The 26,436-nt window shown below is 36.3% G+C and overlaps 1 protein-coding gene across 4 annotated transcripts in view; it reads left to right on the forward strand.

The window, feature by feature from the left end:
* The first annotated feature begins 9,607 nt into the window (after positions 1-9,607).
* LOC124823583 (putative acyl-activating enzyme 19) overlaps positions 9,608-26,436 on the forward strand; it is a 38,014-nt gene continuing 21,185 nt past the window's right edge. For all 4 annotated transcript variants that reach the window (XM_088102450.1, XM_088102451.1, XM_088102452.1 and 1 more), the window contains exons 1-3: positions 9,608-9,981; positions 10,940-11,443; positions 23,423-23,619. In XM_088102450.1, coding sequence (XP_087958576.1) covers positions 9,624-9,981; positions 10,940-11,443; positions 23,423-23,619 — 1,059 coding nt within the window. In that variant the 5' untranslated portion in view covers positions 9,608-9,623. The remainder of the gene's footprint in view (positions 9,982-10,939; positions 11,444-23,422; positions 23,620-26,436) is intronic.

Raw genomic sequence — 26,436 nt, forward strand, 5'->3', positions numbered from 1 at the left:
CTCTTATACACTTGTGTGTGAGTGAAACACTTTACCTAGTGAGGAAATATTCCATGAACACATGAACATCCATGCTTAATTGATTGATCATTCATGAAAAATAGCATTTGCTGGAATCTAAATGACTTTGTGAACACTAAAGCATGTGCACATCTTGATTGAACTCTTGGTCATAAGTTTGATTGTAGTCTTTACTTATCTTGAAAAAGAGCATCTTTGAATAAGTGAACCATCATATGAATTGGTAGAAGATTGAGTCACATCTTGTTTGCTTGAGGACAAGCAAAGTTCTAAGTTTGGGGTTGTGATAACAGTTGAAAAACTGTTATTTTCATGCTTAAATTGATACTAAAAGCAACCTTTAACACTTAGAAACTAGCTTGAAATCATGCTTTTAGTCATATTTTCAGAAATAAGAGAGCTGGACAGGTTTATGCTTGGTTTCAGTGTTTTTGTGCAGGTTTTAAGGTGAATTTGGTGAAAGAAGTGAAGAAGGAGAGAGATGGAATCAGAAAAGACATCAAAAAGTGCAAAAGGAGAAGCCGCAACTGCCGCTCAACGGCAGTTTACCACTGAGCGGCACTCAGGAGTTCACGTTGGAACCGCTGAGGGGCAAAATGGCCGCTGAGGGGAAGAAACTACTCACGCACTTACCGCTGAGCGGCACTTTACCGCTGAGCGGCACACTTATGGGCTTGGACCTAGATTTTCTGTAATTTTAGAATAGTATATAAGCTTTAGGACGTCCTAGGGTTTGTATCTTTGGCAGAAACGAAGCAAACACTCTCTCTCCCACCCCTTTGAAGGAGGATCTTGGATGCTCAGGCTACCTCTTCACCTTTGTAGGGTTTTATCTTTCATTCTTTCATTATTGTTCATCTAGGTTCACCATGAATATGGTGAACTAAACCTTGTATGTTTGTTGGGGAATCAATGTAATCTTTTGAAGCTCTCATATATGGAATTTGTGCTTGCATCTTAATCTAAGACTTATGCTTTCTTTCATCATTAGTTAGGGTTTTTCCTCTTTTCTCAATGCTTGCTTTGTTTAACTCATTCAATGCATGATTATTGATTTTGTCGATACGGGAACGTACGGGGAAGTCTAGATCCGGGGAATTTCTCCCAATAGTATATTGGTTGCCTTAAGCTCCTGTGCTAAAAAAACTAATGATTAGGAATGCTAGGAATCGTATGAACTCGTAATTAGGGAGAAGCCTTCTTGAAAGGTAATTTAGAGACTAGCATTAACAATGATGACTTGAATGTTGAATTCCTAAAATATATGAGAGTGGATAAGATGAAATTGACCCCCAACAACATATTCATCAATATATTTCATTGAAAGTGCTTGTCTTTTGTTTTAGCCATTGATCAACCTCATGCATACATGTTTATTTTCGTCTTTTGCATAGTAAAATCCAATTATTTTGTTCTTAAGTCTTAGCTAATCAACAAATCACATAACTAAACTAGGCCGTGAGTCCTTTGGGAGAACGATACTTGGTCTTACCGAGTTTATTACTTGAAACGATTCGGTCATACTTGCCGATTATTAAACAAGTTTGTGACATCATATTTTGGTGATCATAAATTTGTGCGTCATGCAACAAGGACAAGTTGTTCTATGTTGGCAGGTTTTGTTGTTCTATATTTGATTGAGAGTTTGTGAGGTGTTTACATTGGAGAGTTTCTCTATAAAGCCTTAGTTGTAATACTCTGATCATTATAGTGAATTACTCTCCAATCTAAGTTTGATTGTGAGGGTGACTGGATGTAGGCATTGAGGTTGAACTAGTATAAAAGTTGAGTTTGTTTTTCTTCTCTCTTTCTCTTTACATTTGCATTTGCATTGACATGTTCGCATATTGTTTTACTGCACACGTTTGATTGCTGCGCAAGAAAGGTTTCAAGAACATCATTGTTTGTGAAAAAGATTTAAAAAGTGAAGGTTTTTATAAAACACCAATTCACCCCTTCCCCCCTTTAGTGTTGAGAAACAAAGTCCATCAATTTTGACAAAATGGAGCTCCTAACTCAACATATGGCCAAGCTACCTCAACAGTTGCAAGCAAAGCAAGCTCATGCTCAATCGCATCATCAGGTAATGAGATGTGATCTCTAAGGAGATAATCATCCTAATGGTCATTGCCAAGTTCCTAGTAGTTCCCAGTCTGAAGGAATCAATTATATGGAAAACCAAGGACGACAAAATTTCTTCAACAACCCTTTTTCTAATCCTTTCAATCAAGGGTGGAGGCAAACTCAAGGAGCTTCTAGCAGTACAAATCCATATAAACCTGCTCAACATTATCCATCTCAGAATGATCGGACTTCAAAACTAGAAGAAACATTGCAAATGTTCATGCAGCAGTCCATCCAAAACCAGAAAAATACTGATGCATCCATAAAGAATCTAGAAGTGCAAGTTGGTCAGTTAGCTAAGCAATTGACAAACCAACAAGGTGGACAAGTTTCTGCTAATACTCAAGTCAACCCTAAGGAAGAGTGCAATGTTATATTCACTAGAAGTGGAAAAGAGCTTGGGAGTGATGAGTGCATATTTATGCCCATATTTATGTTTTAAAATTCAATTTTTTTATGAGATTCTTGTGCTTAAATGATTGATTTAAAATAAGATTTGTGATGATTGGCTTTATCAAGTTTCAGAATTAAAGTGGCTTAAAATGTTATTTTAGTTGCATAAATTATTTTGGATAATCTAATGTTTGTTTATGTACCTGGAATTAAAGTCTGAATTGCAATTCTGAAAAGAAAGATGTTTTGGTCAAGTTATCTAGCTTGATAGACTATCCTGATTCATGATACTAATGCTTGAATATGAAATGATGCTTGAGATTGTACAGTTAAGTTCAAATTGTGGTTGTTTTCATCATGAACAGTTTGAGAATGCTTTTTGTTTAACTGCGATAAATAATCAGGGCAGTTGCCTAATGATGTTTGTGGAACCTTGAGTTAACCTTGTGAGATGTTGTTCCTTAGATTTTTCTCGTGAATGCTATCATGTTAGATCACAATTGACTTTGCCTGAGTTTCTCTGTTTGAATCATTTGCTTGCTTGTGACATATGATCAAGGCCATCTTTGTCTTCTACCTCTTCTGCATGTTTGAGCCAAATAAGCCAATACAAACCCCTTGAACCTTAATGAAAGATGTGTTCCCTCTCTGGACCTCAAGTCTAATGAAAATTCCCTAATTTCCTTACCTTGAGCTGAATAAAGCAATCATTTGTACTGCAGGAGAATGGTTTAAGTTTGGGAGAGTTTGTTCTATAATGGTGTATTGAGAAAAATAGAAAGATAGAAAAATGAAAAAAAAAAGGAAGAAAGAAGAAGATAAAGAAAAATAATTTAATGAAAGAAAGTTGGGATATAAGTTAGAAATTGGCTGTAATTTAAGTGAAGCAAAAGAGAAACTTATGTGCATGATTTGAATTTTTTAATCTCTGAACTCAAGGTGTTTTGTTATCTAGGAAAACCATGTTTTTTTCTTAGCCCAGCCACAATACAAGCTAATGAAAGTCCTTGTGATGCTGACTTGCTTGTGAATGTGTTTAATATGGTTGAAACAAAAGACAAAGTTCATTTGTGTGACATTGTGATGGTAGAGTGATTGACACACATCCTTATACACTAGTGCATTAGAATGAAACACTATCTTGAGTGAGGAATGGTTCTACACATTTCAGTAAAGCATTCTGCCTTGATTGTTGATCTCTTATAAACTGTGGCATTTAAATGATTCAATGTGTTGTGAGCACCATCGTGGAAGACTAAGATGTTACTTATTTCTAGTTGTTTCAAAACAAGCGAGTATTATGAATTCTACAATGTTTTTGAAATAGTTGTTTTGTGTTAAGGCCAAAAATACCTTTTGCTTGAGGACAAACAAGGTTCCAAGTTTGGGGGAGTTGATAATATTGAATTTTACCTATATTTCTATTATGAACAAGTAAACAAAATCAACTCTTTCTTAGCTTTCTACCTTTTTTATGCCTCAATTTGTTATGTTTCTAAGTAATTACATCTTGAGTTGTATTGATTCAATTTCATCACTAATCCCCACTTTTTTCTATGTTTAAGTCATTCACATGAAGCTTGTGTGCCAATCTAAAGAATCAAAGAACTTTAGAAGCAAGAAGAAGTGTGAAAAAGAAGAACATTGAACATGACATCTGTAGCTGGGGTGTAGCTGAAGCCCCATTCATCTCGGCTTGCTGTAGCTGGGGTGCAACTGGCCTGCAGCTGAGTGCCTACTCTCTTGAATGTTGCCGCTAGGGTGCAGCTGAGTGCCTCCTCTATGGAATGTTGCCACTAGGTTGTAGTTGGGGTGCAACTAAGCGCTTTATCACTGGAATTCTTTAGCTGAGCTGTAGCTGGGGTGCAACTGACCAGTGGCGATGCTAATGTGAAAAATTTGGTCTATTTAGGGCTCAAACGTGAATGGACTTGTATCTTTGGGCACCCAAATGCGATTTCTCTCTACTGAAGCACTTGGAGGCAAACTAGGAGCTGTGGAAACAATCCTTGTTCGTCCTTGGGTTTTCTCCCTTCTTTCATTTCCACCATTGTTGTAAGCTTAAGCTCTCCATTCATGGAGAGCTAGTTTCATTTATTGTTGGGGATTGATGTAATCACGAATCTCTTATGTAAACTACAATGTTTTAAATGATTATATGTCTCTTTCATTAATTGTTAGTGTTTACTTCCTTTACCTAAAGCTTGTTATGATGTAATCAACCATGACATAATTTTAGGGTTTGCTTAATATTGGTAAATATTGTGTGAATTTGGAACTGGATTGAACACCTAAAGGAAATTGTATCTAGGAATAGAACTAAGACCTTTGATTGTCGTTAATCTCAATTCTTAATGCGGAAATAATTGTTAGGTTTTTAGAGGGATTGGAATCTGACAAGGAAGTCTAGGCTCTCTCTACCAAGGGATTGAGTTTGAGTAAATTTATAGATTGACATTGCCATTTTAATGAAGAGGAAGCAAATTACCATGCATAAAAGTGAAGTAGGTGAAATCATACCCCCAACAATATCATTCCATATAATCTCAAATCTTTCCATTCCTAAGTGTTTGAGTTACCAAAGTTCACTTTTACTATTCTTGTCTTATATTTACCTTAATTGCATTAAAACCCAAATTATGGAATCATTCTTTAGTCTAAGTTAGTTAGAAATTATATGATTGTTTGGTGACAACGAGTCTCTTGGGAAACAATATCCGGTCTTACCAGTTTATTACTTGAAACAATTTGGTACACTTGCCAAAGTCTCAATAGTTATGAGATCATAATTAGTTGAAGTCTACTGTTACTTCTTGATGTAGTTAATTAGAGTTTAGTTTTGGGTTCTTTTTGGGTCTACTTTGGGGATTTTGACATGTGAAAATTTAAAAGAGTGGATTAGGGAAGAAGGTAAATGTTTGAGATCTATTTTTGAGTTATTTGTGACTTGTTTAACCACTTAGATAATTAAAACATAGTTTTTAACATGTAGAAGTTAAGTTGTGAACTTTTGAATTATTGGTTTGATCTAGTGAATCTAATTCATGACCAAATAAGCAAATTGATATTCAATTTCAGTTATAAGCATGTTTCTCAATCAAAGTTTCAAGGATACCAATTTGGTCATTTGGATAAGTTTGGGATGAAACCAAATCAGAAATCAAAGTTTGTTATAATGGAAGATGAAAAATTAATAAGGATAATCGATTATCTTACTTGATAATAGATTTTTCAGTTATTAATTCATCTTTTCTTAAACACTCTTTGGAATAATCGATTATCTTACTTGATAATTGATTATTTTAGTGAGAAATTCATCCTTGCATAAAAAACTATATGGGATAATCAATTATCTCAAAAGAAAATCTCTATGTATCATATTTTTGGCTTTTTATGTTGTTTTCTGACTTTAAATCTTTTGTTTGGATTTAAGTTGGTTAATATGATGTTATGTATAGTTTGTAGTATGTTATGAATGTCCTTTGAATGGTAATGGCGGATATGTATTCAGTTTTAAGTTTATGGTAAAAGGAATTCCATGGAGAAAATCCTAATATTGTGTTTAGTGTAATGTATTGTTGTAAGGACTCCGAAATGGGAAAATGTTTTCGACACTCCAATAGTCATCTAATCTCAAGTCGAGAGGGATTGTTATGCGGTGAGGAGTAGTAGGAGATCTTTAGCCTAAGATAAGTTTAACCATAGGTGTATGATGGATTAACCTTATGTGGTAATTTGGTTTGTTGTTTGACCGCACATGCACAGGTCTCCTAATAGTTTGACATCAATATATGTATCCAGATGGTCAAGTCTAGAGTTTAGATGATTTGATTCTTTGATGGACTTTGAGAATGAAATTGTTATATTTTGAATTGATTAAATTGCATGTTTGGATCTTTCAAAATTTGCTTACCGTGTTACTTGTGTTGGTTTGTTTTGTGTGAATCTTTCTCTTAGTAATGATCTCATAATTTGTGTGAGCTGAGGAGGATATTTCAGTGGAGCAGATGTTGGGTGATGTGGGTGCTGACGCTTAGATAAAGTCATTTGATTTATTATCAATGTTTTGAAGAACCTTAATTATTTTATAGATATTACTAGTAGTATATGATATATTGTATATAAAGTTTTGATTTATGGTTTTATTTTGGATAACTGTAATCATATTATATATATATATATATATATATATATATATATATATATAATATATATATATATATATATATATATATATATATATATTAGTTAATTGTTCTTGTTTATTGAAATGTGATGATTCCCTGATAATTTTAACACTATAACTTTTAGGATGTTATAAATGTCAGTCTCACATATCACTATCATGTCATATGTCATTCTCTTAGTTTGAATTTAGTATTATTTTTATTTTGTCTTAATTAAGTTCTATTTTTGTTATCTTAAGCAATTTTGTCTCTCTCCATATTAAAACAAAATTTAATTTTTATATAAATGTAATACACACATTTTTATTAAATATTGATACAAATGTTAAGTTTATTATTTTTATATTTTACATTGAACTTTATTTAAAATTATTTTTCAGTTTTTAAATTTATTTATTTTAAATTGTTATAAAAGATTTTAAAATTTTACATTTTAATTTATAAAATTGTTATTTTCAAATCAACTTAAATTTTATATAGAAATAATTGAATTTTACATATTTTAAAAAATTGAAATGAATTTAATAAACAAATTTAACGTAATTGTTAGTTGAAATTAGTTTGGAATGTTTTTCTATTAATATTACTTTTTATTTATTGACAACTTTAAAATAATTTTAAATAAAATTCAATATAAAATATAATATAAATAGATTTATTAAAAATGTTTAATAAAAATATTAATTTTAATAAAAATATTTGTATAATATTTATATAAAAATTAAATTTTATTTTAATTTAAAGGGACGAAATAGTTTAATTTAAAAAAATTAGAACTAAATTAAAAAATAAAAATTAAAAAATTAAATTAAAACTAAAATAATAACAAGAAATAAAAAATAATTAAACAAAAATATTTTTAAAAAATGAAAAAATTATGAATTGAGAACTTACCATTGTTAAGACATTATTATAAAAAAAAACTGATGGTATTAAGATTTTTTTAATAAAAAATAAACTAAGATCTATAAATAAAAGATGATTAATTTGAGATATTTCTATAAAAATAGGAGCTATATAAATTATTTAACCTTGTGTAGACACATTAGTAAAAATGTTCGAATAGAATTGATGAGAATTAAAATTAAATTAAAAAAATATTATAATTAAATTGAATAAATTAAAAAAAAGGATAAAATTTAAAGAAGGGTTAAATATGTTTTTAGTCTCTAAACTATCAAGCAAATTTGTTTTTAGTCCCTCTTTCAAAATAAGGTACATTTTAGTCCTCCTCCTTATGTAAACTTTGATTTTAGTCCTCAAAAATTAACATCAGCTGATGTGACTAACGGTGGACTGACACAATTTTTTTTCTTGCGCTGACAGTGTTTCTCATCTTTTCTCCCTCTTTCTCCCTCGTCTCTTCCTTCCATCTTCCACCCAACCTCCCCACCCTCTGCCATTGACACTGTAAGTTCATTCTTTGTTTTCGTGCACATGTTGAAAAAGTTTCCACTGTCAATCTTCCTTATCCCATTCAAATGGAGAAAGCAAAGAAGATACTGAAAGTGGGTATGAACCATTTTCTTAGTTCCAGCTTTATTTAAATCTTAAGTGTGATTTGATAGAAGATAATGGAGAAAATATTCCTGTAACCATCAAACAAAAAATCAACTCAACAAAAAATGCTCCTAGACAAGGGAACACGACCAAGACCATGAAGATGCGTTTCCCAGCTCAGCTTAGAGGCAACTCTTTCATGTTGTGGAAAATATTCCTGTAACCATCAAACAAAAAATCAGCAAATAAATACAGACATTTACATGTAAAAAACAAACCATCATATTTTTCCACAAACATAGTCTATAACATTAACCATCATTCACAAACTGTTTTAAAACTATTAAACCAGAAAGAGAGATTGCAATTACCTCCATCTTTTTGACAAGCTCTTTTGATGATGGGGAAGATACAATTATGTGGTGAGCTTTGGGGCTAATGAAGCCTTCCTCCATAGCTTTGTCATTGAAAGACAACAAGGTATTGTAGTATCCATTTACATTCAGCAACCCCACCTTCCAAAACCATGATATCTTTGTTAAGAAATTACCTTTTCATTAACAAAAACAATTCTTCAACTTAATACATTGTAAATCTTTGAACATTAAAAAGGGTCCTTATTGGTTTATCAGATAATTAGCCAAAGCAGCAATCAAACTCGATTTCCTTCCAGGGGACCCGAAAGCAAGTACCCTCTCTTCCACGCCTTCCCAACACTCTTATATAAACCCTTCCTCTCTACAAACCTCTATCCAAATCCCTAATTATCATCTCCTTCAAGTCCTAATCCATCGTCATAGTCACAAACTTCGAAAAACTGCACCGCGACGTTCGATTTGCCGCGTTAGGACATAAGCCTCTACCAAAACAGCACATCGTTGAAGGCCAGATGTTAGCGGTGAGGGCAGTGGTTGTGGTGGTATTTTTGGAAGGTTTTGCGGTGAGGGACATGGCAAGGAATTTGAGGAAGCGGCGCGGGAAGGGGCAGCGGGTGGCTGAGGGGATCGTCGGTGGCTGAGGGGCAATGGGAACATCTCAAGGGCAACGGGGGGTGGAGGGGGGGCGTTGCGCCGTTTGGGGGTTGAGGTCCATGGTGGGGGATTGGGATTGGGTTGGTAGAAGAGGAGAAAATCCGACAGGAGTGATGTCAGAAAAAAAAATTATGTAGCACTACATCGTCAGCCAGCTCAGATGATTTTAACGGTGTTAGTTTTAAAGGATAAAAAATTAAAGTTTTCTTAAAAAGAAAGACTAAAATATACGAGAGGATTAAAAACAAATTCACTTGATTTAAAAACTAAAAATATATTTAATCCGGTATTTTTTCACTTTAGTATAAAATGATATATGCCGCTTCACTTTAAATAACGAAACCTCACAATAACCGGAACGAAACCGATGAACAATGAAATGACTTGCGCAGGAAAGAGGAGTAAGGCAGAGTTCTGTTGCATTTCTCACGAATTCTTTCGAACAGCGTACGCAAACCCTAACAAAATCGCAGTGATTCATGCTACCGGCGGGGCGCACCTTAGCCGGGAGTTTCGCCGGGAAAATTCCACCACCACGGACTTCAACGGCGACATTGCCGCCCTCTTAGAGAAGCACGTCGAGTCCATATCTCCGCCATTTTACGACGGGGACCGGTGCTTCACTTACTCTCATGTCTTGGATGCGGTTCGTTCCCTCAGCTCACGCCTCCGCTCTATCCTGCTTGGTGCGGATGACCCACACTTGATCACTGCACAATCTCCAGGTTAGTTATTCACTCGACGATGGAACGTTTTGGTACTTAGATTGTTAGCTAGTGTGTATAAACTTTTGAAGGAACACTTAAACAGAGAACAATAAAACGAGTTAAAATTAGTTTATGTATATAAGTTTTTTTGGTAAAGTTCTCTCATATTAGCTTATTCATAAGCTAATTTGAGTTTCTGGAAAAAGGTTATTTCGGTTTTCGTCTTCTAGAATTTTTTGTAGAGGAATTTATTCGAATATAGTGTTTCACTTAAATGCATTGTTTTAATTAGTTCACAACATTCAAAGTTTTTTCTGCTTTGCTTTAGTGGGTTCAGTGAGTTTAGGGAGAAGGGTGATTAAAAGCCGTCCTTGGCAACAAATACCTAGCACCTAATCAACGTGAGATTTTCGGGAGGGTTGCAACGGTTAGATAGGTAGTCAGTTTTCAGTTTCAAGAGCAAGCTTCTTGCTTGTAAATGGCAGCATTGAGTGAAATTGCCGTGAATTTTTCTTGTGCTGTTTGGTTCGATGAAATTGAAGGGAGAGTAAGGGAGTAGTTTTTTTTTTTCATTTTTAGAATTGTGAAAATTATGAAAATGTTTATAAAAGTGAACAACGCACCAACATTACGTTGCTTGGAGTAGAACTGGACTCGAATTTCTTATTCAAGGTATTGTGTTTTAGTTTTGTAAATGGAAAAATGTGGTTGGAAGGGAAAACTTTGCTTAAGGTGGCCAATCAGGTCTTATAATCAAAATTAGTTATCGGCGAAATCAGTTATATTTCACACCTATTACATGGTAACGAAAAAAGTAAATAAGGAATTATTGGATGGTTAGTCCAGGTTAAGAAAATATGTGATTCCACTTCTCAAATGTCTGTATTTGAAAAGATTTTACATATGCCTGAATGTGGAAAAGTTTGTGTGTATGAATGCGGAAAAGCTTGTGTTTGCATCCTGTATTCTGCTGCAGGTAGCAATGGTGTCAACTGTGAAAAGAGAACTGTGCAGAAACCTGAGTCCTTGGAAACTGTCATGCCCAGTGAAGAGGCGATAGCTGAATCAAGTGAAGAGTATAGGCCAAAGATAGTGGGGATTTATATGCCTCCTTCTGTTGAATATATCGTAGCTGTTCTTTCGGTACTTTGGTGTGGGGCAGCCTTCCTGCCTCTAGATCCTTTTTGGCCAAATGAAAGGATATTGTTAATTGCCTCTTCTTCAAACGTTGATCTCATTATAGGATCCCAATCTTCTTTTGGTAAAAGAAATTTGGAGAAGCTTGATGAATCACATTGGCTGGTAAAGTCAAGTAGTTGTCCAGTTTTGAATTACTCCATTGGCCAAAAACTACAAGATTGTAGTGGTCCAACAGATTTGGCATGGCCATGTGCTAATGGAAAACAAAGATCATTCTGCTATGTGATGTACACATCTGGATCAACTGGAAAACCTAAGGGAGTGTGTGGCACTGAACAAGGTAATTTACTATAGTGGTTTGCTGTAGCTGTTATTGCATGTAAAAGCAACATTTCGTTGTTAAAATGTTACATTCTTTCTTATCCTTGTTACACATGAGAAGAAGCATGTATTATTAACATCATTTGATTGTGTTTCCAAGTTTCTCCCATGTTTCGGTTGTTGACTCTGAAGCATAATGTATTATTGTTGCAAATTTCATGTCGACTAGAAATATAGCTATATTATAGTATATGTTGGGTTCTTCTAATGGATTTACCTGGGAGAGTTGGTACCTAACCTGAGACATGTGGATTTGATACTTCTTGAGCTATGAACCAACCCCTTATATTATATTGACGCCACCATTAACCTAAAATATTAAGACAATGAGTTTGTGGGTTTTTCTCTTTATATATATTTCTAATCTTACTTATCTCTACTCGGGGACTTTTGACTCCATACTTAAATTCCCCACAATCTTCCTCTCAAGTGTGAGTCTCCAGACATTGCAAACTTTCATTCCACCTCAAAAGTGTTCTACCCACGAGTCCTCTACTTGTATAACACCTTCGACAATGCCAATTGTTGTTGGGTTCACAACAGTAACAAAGCAAGAAACACTAAAATAAGATTGAAAGAAAGCACTCTATTATCATTGGAAGGTATCACAATACATCATACTTTCCATGCCCATAACAGTTTCTATATAAAACACCTAAGCTAAGGAATAACTTAAAACGATTCAATGAAAAACTGTTAAGATAGTTACAACAGAACTGACTACACGGTGTAATTAGCCCCAACATTACTAGATGGTCTCTAGTAGATAGTATTCTATTTTCTTCCATCAGACAGTTTAATCGTCTGATTGGGCTCTCTAACATATCATCCGTTGTACAAGATTTAGAGTCAATAATTACATGATAATTTTAAAATAAAAATATATAGTTTTTTTGGTTTTGAGACTATATTTTCTGTTTTTGTTTAGATTGATAGAATATAATATAGAACAAATAGGCAAATAAACAATAACAACCTTACAAAAAATGCTTATATATATATGAACTTTCATTTTTAATTTTTTATTAAAGGTGTAGGAAAGGAAAATGATTTAAAGTGATATTCAATTCTTTTATTCTTGTTATTGTTTATGAGTAATGCTTGATTGAGTGCATTTTATCTCTTCTTTTTCCTTGTTGTTAAGGTATACCTTGTTATTAAGGTGTTCTTCTTTCCTTTACAGGCTTTTTTTTTTTTCATGCTTTCCTACTAATTTTTTTTCTTATGTAATATTTTATGTATTTTTAAACATATGTAATAATAGATGACTTGGTGAGTAATAAAATTGTCAGCAACAATACCAAATTCTTCTAGTTCTATCTCAAAAATTCTAAGTTTATTTCAAAAGTTGTTCAACAAGTTGATTATGCTCCTTTATGGACTTATGTCGATTTATTAGACAAATGAACAAAAAGAAGGGGTAATAATAGATGGTCTTGTAATTTTTTTTAAAAGTTCTTAATCTAGAGTAGAAGCCCATTTATTGAAAATTTATAAGACTGAAATTATTATGGGCTCAAATGTCAATGAAAAATATTTGATGAATTGAAATTGGTTGTTGAAGGGTAGAAAATAGGGTGAAATCTAAGTATGTTTCCTTAGCCACAAAAGATAGACATGAGAATAATTCATTAAAAGGGGAGGAAGAGTAATATAGTAGAGAGAGCATTCAACACAGAAGATAGAGACAATCTCAAAGCTTTCATAGCTAAAATGTTATATTCTTTTGGGTTGTCTTTTAATGTTACAAGAAACCCCTAGTATGTGAATTCATATTTTTTTACTATAAATCATAATCTCAGTGGCTTTATTCCTTTGGGTACAATGCATTAAGGACAACTCTATTACCATAAGAGAAAACACATGTTGAGAGGTTACTTAACCTAATTTTGATGGATTGAGAAAATTTTTAATTAATTTTATTACTGCTAGGGGGTTCAACTTTTTTTTTAAGTTGTTGATGCTACCAATAAAATAAAAAATAAACATTACATAGCTAACACATTGATTCTAAGTTCTTAAAGAAGTAGGAGAATGCTCCTATGTGCAAATGGAATATCGTTGAAGTTTCATATCCTAAATATTTTTTTTGGACACCATCAAACACCTAAATCTTTCCTTGAAGAACATAAGTACAACAAAGAATACTAAAGGAAATGATGTCATTTGTGGGGAATATAGTTGGGTTACAGAAATTGCGAATGATGTTTCTTATGTTAGGAACTTTATAATGAACCACTTCCTGATATATTAAGGTTCACGTTTTGAATATGCTTTAGTGATTATGTTCATTGCAATCCATTAGCAATCAACTTCAAAGAAATGGTTGAAAATGGTCAATTTCATGGAAATGCAAAATGTGTATCCTAATCTGTCATAGAGTGGTTCATGATAAAGTTCTTAATATAAGAAAAATCATCAACCATTTTTGTAACCCAATTACATTCACTATAAATGACATAATTTCCTTCAATATTCTTTGTTGCACACATGTTTTTCAAGGTAAGATTAATAGAGCACACAACACAAGGTGATAGGCTTCTTTGGTCAAGAAGTCTATCTTTCTCTCAAAACAGCACACACCCACAAAAAATACTGGACAACAACAGTACTGAATATTATTCTGATGAACAACCCTCTCCTTCTCTGAAGAACACACCAAACAAAACTGAATAGAATGTATTATTGATGTATGAGTGAATCAGAATACAAAGAATCACCCCAAGGAAGCCTTTCTCCCTCCACTGGACAATATTCCAGTCTAACAATTCACAAATCCAAAAACTGCCCTCTACCAGACCCCCCTTGCCTTCTTATAAAGACAACCCACTTCTAACTACCCAACAACAATTAATTCCTAAAACTATTTTCTTTGTCCTGCACCTATTACCCATTATAACCTTGTTAGAATATGTACCCTATTTATCATGATTTTATTGTGTCTAGAGTTACCTTATTTATCATGATATTATTGTGTCTAGAGTTATCCTATTTATCATGATTATATTGTGTCTAGAGTTATCCTATTTATCATGATTATATTGTGTCTAGAGTTATCCTATTTATCATGATTATATTGTGTCTAGAGTTATCCTATTTATCATGATTATATTGTGTCTAGAGTTACCCTATTTATCATGATTATATTGTGTCTAGAGTTGTCCTATTTATTATGATTATATTGTGTCTAGGGTTACCTTATTTATCATGTATTCTTGTATCAATTTATTCTTATAAATAAAAGATTATGAGAGGGATCAATTAAGCCCTTAAGAATTATTTTACAGTTTCAATCTCAAGTTGGTATCAGAGCATGTTCTCTGAGTCTCTTCCTACCCTGTCTTTATTGCCGTTGGTGGCTAGTGGCCGCCGCCACCGGCGGCCTTAAAAATTTCATCTTTTCTGAAATACCTCAATGAGCAGTCTCGTTCTGATTTCTGTCTAGTCTCCAAACCTTAGTTGTTGTTCGCAACTTGTCTGACACTGTTTGTTGCTGTCCAACGCCGTTTGCCACTGTCCGACGTTGTTCGCCACCGTCCGTCCGTCGCTGTCTGTTGTTTCCCACTGTCCGTTGCTGTTCGTTGCCGACCACCATCCGCCAGTGTCCGCTGCCTACCATCGTCCACCATTGTCCGCTGCCGACCACCGTCCATCACTGTCCTCTGCTGACCACCGTCCATCACTGTCCTTTGCTGACCACCGTCCATCACTGTCCTCTGTTGACCACCATCCGCTGCTGTCTGCTGCCATCCACTGTCTATTGTCGTCTGTTGGCATTTGCTTCCACAATTTAGTTCAATGACTAATGGATCTAGATTTCCTCCTTGAGCGAGAGGGCTAGTTCTCATCTAGGTGTCGCCACACGCACCACATCTATCTGACGTCCGCCTTCGTCGTCGTCACATTTTCTCTGGCGAAGTTAGGGGTTTTGTGCGCCTCGAGGAGTGCGACCCATCCCTGTTGCCTCATTCTCATCCACACGCGTTGTCACGCACGACTTCTCTCTGATAAGCTTCTAGCGCGTGTTTGTCACATGTCACCTTCCCGGTGTCGGAATCACATCGTTCCACTGCCGTTCGTCTCACTCGACCAAATAAAAAAAAAAAAACTCTTTCAACATTTTACCTTTGTTCCTTATTGTGGACTCCTTTCACAATATTTGTTTAGCTTTGCAAATTGTAGCAACTATGATGTTCTTGATGACTTGTGTCATTTATTTAAAAGTCTCTAAGGAGAGTTGGTGTTATTAACTGGTTAACACCAAGGAATTTCAACACTAAAGTCATGGGTTGAAGGTTGCTCATGACATGAGGGGGAGTTTATTTCTGGCAAGATTAAGAATCTTAGTCAAAATAATTTCACCAGCCCCTTGCCAGATGTGTTTTTGGATGTTTTGATGAATTATGGAGACCATTATGATCTTCCACCTTCACGATTTGTCATCGGCGCGTCATCATTTCCGTCGTTCGCCGTGAGGAGGAGTATGTTTAAGCCACTACAAGCCCCATCAATCAATGATGACAATTTAGTCCTGTAGTTTGTTGCTTTCAACCACAGGCCCCCGTTAGTCAATGATGGCAGTTTAGTCCCTGCAGTATGTTTTCGCTATTGCAGATCCCATCAATCAGTGATGGAAGTTTAGTCATTGCAGTTTGTTTCAGCCACTACAGGCTCCATCTGTCAGTGATGGCAATTTAGTCCTTGTAGTTTATCGCTTTTAGCTACTACAAACCCCTTCCATACTTAATGGAATCCAATCTCTACAGTTTATCGCGTTTAGCCATGCAGGCCCCATCCTTACTTGATGGAAATCCAGTCTCTATAGTTTGTCGTTGTCTACCACTTGTCGTCCATTTTTTATGGAAATCAACTTTGTCAAAGTCATCCTACTTGAAGGTTCATGGTGCCAGTTGAAGTTTCGTGGTTGTCCAATATTATTCTCCATAAGCTCATGAGAAGTCTCTTTGGTTACGCTAGTTTGAGTCCAATTTGGTTTATAGACATTCTCTCTCTATGGTCTAAAGCATACGTGCATCTTGTTTGAAGCCAAAGTTATCATGTCTATTGTCTTGACATTCGAGACAAGTTGATTTTGTTGGAGTGAGTTTATTTATTCCAAGTTTGGTACATACAATCTATATGCTCTAGTTTGAGGGGGAGTATTAGAATATTTACCCTATTTATCATGATTATATTGTGTCTAGAGTTACCCTATTTATCATGATTATATTGTGACTAGAGTTACCCTATTTATCATGATTATATTGTGTCTAGAGTTACCCTATTTATCATAATTATATTGTGACTAGAGTTACCCTATTTATCATGATAATATTGTGACTAGAGTTACCCTATTTATCATGATTATATTGTGACTAGAGTTACCCTATTTATCATGATTATATTGTGACTAGAGTTACCCTATTTATCATGATTATATTGTGACTAGAGTTACCCTATTTATCATGATTATATTGTGATTAGAGTTACCCTATTTATCATGATTATATTGTGTCTAGAGTTACTCTATTTATCATGATTATATTGTGTCTAGAGTTACTCTATTTATCATGATTATATTATGTGTAGAGTTGTCCTATTTATCATGATTATATTATGTCTAGAGTTGTCCTATTTATCATGATTATATTATGTCTAGAGTTGTCCTATTTATCATGATTATATTGTGTCTAGGGTTACTTTATTTATAATGTATTATTGTATCAATTTATTCTTATAAATAAAAGATTATGAGAGGGATCAATTAAGCCCTCAAGAATTATTTTACAGTTTCAATCTCAAGTAACCTATCTTATTATATCCAATCACAAGGTGTCCAAAACAATTTAGGAAACGAAACTTCAATGACCATTCCAACATCTTTCTACATAGGAGCACCATTTGATATAACTTTTACAAATTTTCTTCTCTTACTTTAATAACGTCAGTCTTTTTTTAGCTATGTAATGCTTACTTTTTATTTTAAAAGAAGCGTTAACAACTCTTGAAAAATAGGAACCCCTCACTAGTGGCCATAAAATTAAATAAAGGTTTTCTTTGGGAATCCATTCATCCATCAAAGACTATGTTAACCCTTTTTTGGTTCCAAGTTGATTTAATTGGTTTAGTGACCTCTCAACACGTACTTTTTCTTGTTGTAATGGAGTTCTCCTTAATGCGTTGTATTCAAGAGGAATAAAACCATTGAGATTATGATTTACAACAAGCAAAAAAGAATTCGCATAATAGGGTTTCTTACAAGGTTAAAAGGCAACCTAGAATAATGGAACATTCTAGATATAAGAGCTTTGATATTATCTTTTTCTTCTTGCCCTTTCAAAGGATGTTACGTATCCGAGTCGGAGATGTAATTAAACACGATCACAATAGGTAGAAAAGACAACGAACGAATGATAATAGACGAATGAATCTCTTTTATTGATGTTAATATCTGAATAAACAAAAGTAAACAATAATTGGGAGCATAACCTCCTTCAATTACTTGGGAGCATAACCTCCCTCACAGGACGCATAGCCGCCTGTCAACAAAAATCAATAATCAAAAGCATACCTTTAACCCTAGACTTTCCCTTTATTTATACTAATTATTTCCTAAATAAAATATTTCCTTAGAATAAAGTATTTCCCTAGAATAAAATCTTTCCCTAGAATAAAATATGAATATTGTTCTAAATAAAATATTTTCCTAAAATATATTCTTATTTACTATAATTATTTCTAAATATTTTCCGCCTAGCCTAACGGTTGTCCCAGTTAGGATGGTCAATCTTCAACCGATCGGGTCCAGCTCCCGTTCGGCTTTGCTTCCCCTGCACCCCTACCGTTCGGCTCCCGTTCTTCACTGCCTTCCACCGTTCGGCCTGACCTTTCTATGCCTTCCACCATTCGGCTTGACCTCTTCCCGCCTTTCACCGTTCGGCTTGCTTCCCCTTGCCTCTTACCGTTCGGCTCGCTTCTATCCTATTACCCAGTATCCTATCAAAGGACTACCCCTCCTTTTTAATGAACTATTATCATGTTTATCTTTAGTATGTAAGGGAACATATTTTGGTTTCACTCTACTTTCCCCAATTGAACAATCATTCAACCTAATATTCTTCATTGACATTTGAAATAAATGAGCTTTTATTCTTAAGTAAGAAATTTTAGTATTTTTTTGACGAAAATTACAAGATCATCTCTTGTTTGACCCTCCTATTCCTTTGTCTAATAAATTGATACAAGTCTACAACAGGAGCATAATCAACTTGTTGAACTTTTTTTTGAAATAAACTTATTAGGAGTTTTGAGTTAGAACTAGAAGAATTTGGTATTATGGTTGACATTTTTTTTGACTCATCAAGTCATCATATTTAAAATATTACATTTGTTTAGAAATCAAGATTAGGAAAGAATGAAAAAAAAATTCTATAAAGGTAATACAACATAAAATGCACTTGGTCAAGCACTCCCAATGTAAGGATGAGCAATAGCTATAAAATGTGCGTACTTAGTTAACCCGTCCACAACCACTAAAATGGTGTCGACCCCTTGGGTTTAGGCAATCCTGCTATAAAATCCATCGAAATGTCAGACCAAGTGTGAGTAGGTATTGGCAAAGGTTGTAACAGCCCACCTGGGTTCAAGGCTTGATACTTATTTTGTTGGCAAACTACACAACTCAACACATATTGTTGTATTTCTTTCTTCATCCCTTACCAAAAGAACAATCCAGAAATTCTCTTATATGTTATGAAAAATCCAGAATCCCCCCAAACACTGAATCATGAAGTTCCTTTATGATACAATCTTCCTTTTATTAAATGAATCCTATTGTTTCAATAAATCCTGGATGATCCCTCTTAATCTAGCATTAGCTTGAATCTCATCTTCCAACCCATCCCATTCATTGAATTGTACGGTGGAAAGTGCTGAATATTGTAGCTTCCAAGAGAGGGCATCTGTTGCCCTATTTTCACAACCAGTTTGTACCTTATCTCAAAGTCAAAACCCATTAATTTTGAAATCCATTTCTGCTGCTCCTCCCCCATAATCCTTTGGTCAGCCAAAAATCTCAGACTTTTCTAATCCGTGAGCACCACAAAATGACTACCCATAAAGTAATTCTTCCATTTCTGAACAGCTAACACTATAGCCATTAATTCTCTCTCATAGACAGACTTACATTGAGCTTTATCAGACAATGATTGACTCATGTAAGCTATGGGTTTACCTTCCTACATAAGCACTGCTCCTACTCCCTTGCCAAAAGCATCTGTCTCTATTAGAAAAGGTTTCTCAAAATTCGGAGCAGCTAAGACAGGTAAAGTGGTCATTGTAGCCTTGAGCTGTTCAAAAGCTTGTTGAGCATCATTTCCCCACTTGAAATTGTCCTTGAGCAACTTTGTGAGTGATCAAGCAATCTTGCCATAATTTTTAACAAATTGCCTATAATATCTTGTGACCCCCAAGAATCCTCTCAACCTTTTTAAATCCTACGGAACCGGCCAATTTATCATTTCATTAACCTTGTCTGGGTATGCCGAAACTCCTTTTCCCGAAATCAAGTGTCCTAAATATCTCAACTGTTGTCCAAAATTACATTTCTTGGAATTTGCAAATAAATTATTTTCCCGCAACAATTGAAGCACCAATTTGAGGTGTTTTTGGTGGCTTCTGTCATTTGGACTATAGATGAGAATGTCATCAAAGAATACCAACACAAACTTCCTTAGATATGGTTTTAAGACCTTGTTCATAAGAGCTTGAAAGGTAGAAGGGGCATTGGTTAACCCAAATGGCATGACCAAGAATTCATAGTGCTCCTCATGTGTTCTAAAAGTTGTCTTCAGAATGTCTTCTTCCCTCATTCGAATATGGTGGTAACCAAATTTTAAGTCCAGTTTGGAAAATAATATAGCCGATCCTACTTCATCCATAATTCATCTATTACATGGATGAGAAATTTATCAGGTATTGTCAACTTATTAAGTGCTTTATAATCCTCACAGAATCTCTAAGCACTATCTTTTTTTCTTACCAGAATAGCAGGACTAGAGTAAAGGCTAGTACTAGTCCTAATAATCCCTGCATGTAGCATCTCACCTACTCTCTTTTCAATCTCATTCTTTTGATAATAGGGGTACCTATAAGGTATGACATTTGGAATTTTAACACCTTTGAGATTGATTGCATGATCATGCTCTCTCCTTGGCGGTAGCCCTTGTGGTTCCTGGAAAATGTCCTTATACTCCTCTAGGACAGCCTTGATCTCATCATATAGCAGTTGTTGATTTTTTTCTATATCTTCCAACTGCTGATATGTAATATAGTAGCCTACTCCTTCATCTTGTAAGGCTTTAATCATGCTCTTCCAGGATGCTTGTGCCTTGCTTAGTGAAGGGTCTACCTTTAATACCTTCTTGGCTCCTTCATCTCCCCATTTAATGATCATGTTTCGAAAATTAGCTTCAATGTCACCAAGGTCAGCCAACCAGTCCATACCTAACACCACCTCAGTTCCACCTAAAAAAATCTTGTTTAATTTTGACTCCTTGCACCTCAAGATGAACTCCTTTACACAGTCCTCTACCCTTCATCTTCTCACCCGTTCCCACCTCCATGGTATAAATAGGGGTATTCTCCACTAGAAGAGCCGACTCAACTACTAATTTTCTAGAAAGGATGCTGCTGGTTGCTCCATCATCCACCAATATTAGCACTCGTCTTTGGCCAATAGTTCCCCAAACCTTAAAAGATTTGTGAGAGGTTAGCCCCACCTTACTTTTTAAAGACAATTGAAGTGTCTTGTGCTCCAACTCTATTTTTTCTTCCTCTTCCTCATCCCTAGCCTCCGATTCTTCCTCCTCCCATTCCTCCATCAAAACCAACTGATAATGCTTCAGCTTGCATTCATGTTCAAGTCCCCACTTCTCCCCACATTTAAAACACAACCCGTTTTTACTCTGTTCTTGCAACTCAACTTGCAAAAGCCTTCTACCCATAGTGATTTGTTTTTCTCTACTAGGCCCATTTTCCGGTTTGGGCTTAGTTGGACCCACACTCCCATAATTGGGCTTCTTAGCATACAATTTATTCTTCATAGAATCTACTGTTGTATTATACGATCTACCCATCTTGGTCACCATTGGAGAAGTCTCCTTCTCACCCATGCTTACTTTCTCACCCGAGCCTAACACCCTTTGCTTCAAAGCCCAATTCTTCTCTTCCAACAATAGGGTCTGATCCATGAGTTCTGATAATGATTCTATGTTATATAGCTTCAGTTCGGCTTGCAATTCTACATGGAGTCCGTTTAGAAAAAAATTCCTTTTAACATCACCTGGTCCGCATTCTTCAATGGGGCTGAAATCATCTCAAATTATTCCCTATACTCCAATACTGTCCCAGTTTGCTTAATGCTCAACAATGGCCCAAAAGGATTCTGCACTAAGTCCAGTTGAAACCTCCGAATCATTGCTTCCTTGAACTGGACCCAGCTTGGTGAAGGTGTTTGTTCCTCCTACCAATGGTACTAATTCAATGCCCGGTCCTCTAATGTGACTAACACCGCACCTATCTTCTCATAGTCATCCATATCGTTCACCTTGAAGTAGCGTTCGACTCTGTGAATCCATCCATAAGCATCATCACCAGCAAATAGTAGAATCTCCAATTTTCGCCCTCTGTAATCCTCCTTCGGTGGTCGACTCCCCTCCATGAATCACGAGTTATGGAACAGGGTTTAGAAACTTGTGATGAAACAGCTCGACTACCTTGACTCTCCCCCTCCGTGCATCGTTTCGGAGAACGTCGTTGTCATGATCGACCACTTGTGTCCCCTCGATTTTTCTCCTTCAACAGCTGCTTGATTTCGTCCATTTGGATTTGACTCTGATGCTTCCAGTCAAGCATACTTTTCTCTAGATTTTCAATCCTCGACTCCATTGTTGTTCTTGTAGTAACCATCCAAACCCTAAAAATCATGGGCTCTGATACCAATTGATAGATACCAGAAATAAGGAAGCATACTATAGCTGAATATTCACTTTATTAGTAAAGAAAACAGATTGTATATCCCAGGGAAGAGAATACAAATCTGTAAAGCAAGTAAAAAGTATCTCTAGACAGTTAGAGAGTGTCTAGTCTCTCCCAATTCCCGGCCAATTCCAGTCTCCCTCTCTCCCACTAACTTTGCACACCTTATACCCACACAACGATATCGCTCCTTTCCTACTGTGCCAGCTCAACAGTTTGTTACATGGAAGGATTCTTCTCATTCACTCTCTTGCCATTTTGATCCCCTACTTTGCCATTCCTTCTTTGTCTAACATAGACCTTAGATATTTTGGGTTTGGGCCTAACTATTTCCGGGTTCCTATCATAGACCAAGATAGGTAGTTTTTACTATTTACCTTCTCAAAAGTTATAGGATGAGTCCTTGAAAAAGATGAGATAGTCCCTTAATGCAACAGAGAAAGAATGGAGGGCAACCCTAGGGTTGCAAAAGAGAGAAACCATGAGCAACTTTGGACGACTCGCCAAATGGTACAGGAATAAAGAATACATGGTTGAAATGAGCTCAGAAGACTTTGGCAAGTTGACCTGTGGTGGTCTAAAATGATTCTGACTATTGGAATACGACGCAGGAGACACACTCGCCTAGTTCGGTTGATACATTGATGGTGCGTCAGCTAGAGTTTGGATGCACGACCATTGAGTCTGGCTGCAAATGGTAACTGGATGGCAATTTCTTTGATGTATAGAGACAATCAGAGCAGGAGTCCGATACCAACTTTAGAAAAATACAAAAGAATAATTTGTCTTAAATAAGATTTATTTAAGAACAGTTATTCTAACAATAATTTTTTATTATGTATATTAGATACATTGTGATTGTAGTATATTACAATTTGTTTTACTTTTGTATTCTTATCAGGTCTTTCTAATCGTTTTTCATGGATGCAAAGAATGTATCCTCTGAATGGACAGGAACTGTTGTTGTTTAAGTCATCAATTAGCTTCATTGATCACCTGCAAGAATTTCTCAGTGCTATTTTGACTGCTTGTGTGTTAGTTATTCCTCCTTTCAACGAGCTAAAAGAAAATTTGTATTCTATGATAGATTTCCTACAGGTATGGTAGTTCTGGTTGTGCTTTTCTGATTTATGTATTGCCAATATTATCCAACAATATTACAAATTTATATTTTAAATATCACATGTTGGAAAGCATTCTGTTAGACAATTAAGAAGGGTCGAAAACAGTAGGATATCAGTTAGTTGTTAGTTTGGAGGGAAAGGGGAGAGTATAAATAGAAGTTAGTTTAAAGGAGAGGAGATCATTCTGTATCTTTGAGTTTTTTTACTGGAACATTGTCCAATGGAGGAAGGTTCGGCTTCCTAGAGAGAGGCCATTGTACATTGAATTCTTTGATTGATTCAATAATGAGTATTATTCATTGGTTTTCTGTTAGTTCTTGAGAGTTTCAAGAGTTGATCGACTTATTGATTAAAGAAGTCTATCAAGTTTGGTCCGATCTGTCGGATCCCAAAAGTCAAAAGAGAGAGCACAATGGAAGGCAAGGTGAACCTGTTGGAGGGAAAATTCGATGCCCTAGAAACGACGATGGAAGAGTTTCGTGCTGAGATGAGAGGGATGGCTCAAGATTTAGGTCATGTTCTTGGCAGAAGAGGAGAGAACCAGGGGAGGAGCCCCGAGGGCAGTCGCGACTTCGTCAATGGAGGTTGGGAGAGACGCGATGAGGAATCAGATGACGAACCGGAGGAGGAGCGCAAAAACGTGTAGAGAAGCTGGATGAATGGAGTGGAATTACCCACTTTTAAAGGCACCAACCCCATGGGTTGGATTGGTTGGGCGGATAAATTTTTTGAATTGCAGAACGTGACGGAGGAGAAGATGATGTTAGTTTACATATGCATGGAAGGGGGAGCGAGTTACTGGTTCCGCTTTTGGCGAAAGAAAATCAAGAACCCAACCTGGGCGACTCTAACGGAGGCAATGGTCAGAAGGTTTGGTGGTAGGCATCGAGGAACGATATTTCCAGAAACTAGGGGCAGTGCAGCAGAAAGGGACGGTGGAGGAATAGTGCAGGAGTTTGAAATTTTGGTGGCTCAGGAGACAGGATTTACAGAGGAGCAATTGCTTGGGTATTTCTTCGCCAGTTTATAAAGAGTTGAGGGATCTCATCAGGCCCCATGATTCGCGCGACCTCTTAACAAATTTTGGAGAGGGCTCGCGATTTGGAACAGGCTAGGGTTTATCCGTGGGTGAATCGTGGTGGAATGATGCATAGAGGAGGTCAGGCGTGGGGGCGATACCCGGCCAACATTGGCATCGTTTCGAGGACGGAGACTTACTGCGGGGCGTCGGACGACCATGGGGCGTGGCAGGAGGAAACGTTCCAAAGAGAAAAGGGGTATCGAATGTCGCGAGCTCCAAAGTGAGTAGCAACGCAGGAGGTTGACTGTAGAATCGAGGAGTGCGCACATTGCCCTACCAAGAATACATCAAGAGGAGGGAGGAAGGGTGTTGTTTTCACTGTGGGGGACCCTATAGCCCTGGACATAGATGCGCTGAGAGTTCTTTAAAGGTGATGATTATGGGGGCAGAAGATGAGGAAGGAGGGGTAGAAGAAACAAAGGAAGCAAAACAAAGGTGCATGGAACTTTCAGTGTTTTCCGCAGGAGCATTGACTCAATTCAGCACCATGAAGATGCAAGGTTGGATTTGAGGAAGGAGAATATTGGTGTTGATTGATAGTGGAGCAAACCACAACTTCATCTCAACCAGATTGATCAAAGAGCTGAGCCTGGAGAAAGAAGAAACGCCACCCTATCGGGTGTGTTTGGGTGATGGGCAGTGAAAGGAGACTCAGGGGTGCTATGTGGGGGTTACACTGAATCTGGAAGGGGATGAGATTAAGGAGAACTTTTATCTCTTTGAACTGGGGGAGTGGACATTATTTTACGGGTAGTGTGGCTGGCAACCTTGGGAGAGATCAAGGTGGATTAGAACGAAATGTCTATGAAGTATGGGCCATCAAACAAAGAATTAGTGTTTAGGGGAGATCCCACGCTGACTAGAAGGATGGTTACTCCTGAGGCCATACTGAAGGAGACGGAGGTTGAAACTATGGCCTTAGTTTGGAATCTTAGCCAGGCTGAAGTGGCAGCAGTAGACCCAGGCGAAGAAGGGTTGTCCACTGGCAGGAGGAAAGTTTGGGACATATATTGTAAGAGTTTAAAGGGGTGTTTCAGGAGCCTCAGGGGGCTTCTTCTTGTTAGGAGAGTAGACCATCAAATACCCATAAAGGAGGGTACGATGCCAATCAACATGAGGACATATCGATGCCCACATTTGATGATGACCGAAATTGAGAAACAAGTGGAAGAAATGCTAAGTCTGGGTATCATCTGACCTGGTAACAACCCCTATTTGAGTCTCGTGATCTTGGTTAAGAAGAAAGATGGGAGTTGGCGATTTTGTGTAGACCACAAGGCATTAAACAGGGTCACAATTCCTGACATATATCCTATACCGGATATTGAAGAGCTTCTAGATGAGTTAGAGGGGGCAAGATTTTTCTCCAAGGTGGATCTCAAGTCTGGGTACCACCAAATAAGGATGAAGGAGGACATATCCAAGATTGCTATCAGGACCCATCAAGGGCATTATGAGTTCAGGTAATGCCCTTTGGCCTCACCAATGCTCCTGCAACGTTTCAGGACATGATGAATTCCTTATTACGGCCTTTCTTAAGGGGGTGCATGTTACTATTTTTTGATGATATTTTGGTGTACAACAAGACGTGGGAAGAGCATGAACAACACCTTAGACAAGTGTTAGGGGTGCTGGTTCAACATACGTTGTTTGCCAATTGGAAGAAATATGAGTTTGGTAGAAAACAGATTAGATACCTGGGGCATATGA

The sequence above is a fragment of the Vigna umbellata genome, chromosome 11, assembly GCF_029865625.1.
Source record: "Vigna umbellata cultivar VRB3 chromosome 11, Vumbellata_1.0, whole genome shotgun sequence".
Lineage (NCBI taxonomy): Eukaryota > Viridiplantae > Streptophyta > Magnoliopsida > Fabales > Fabaceae > Vigna > Vigna umbellata.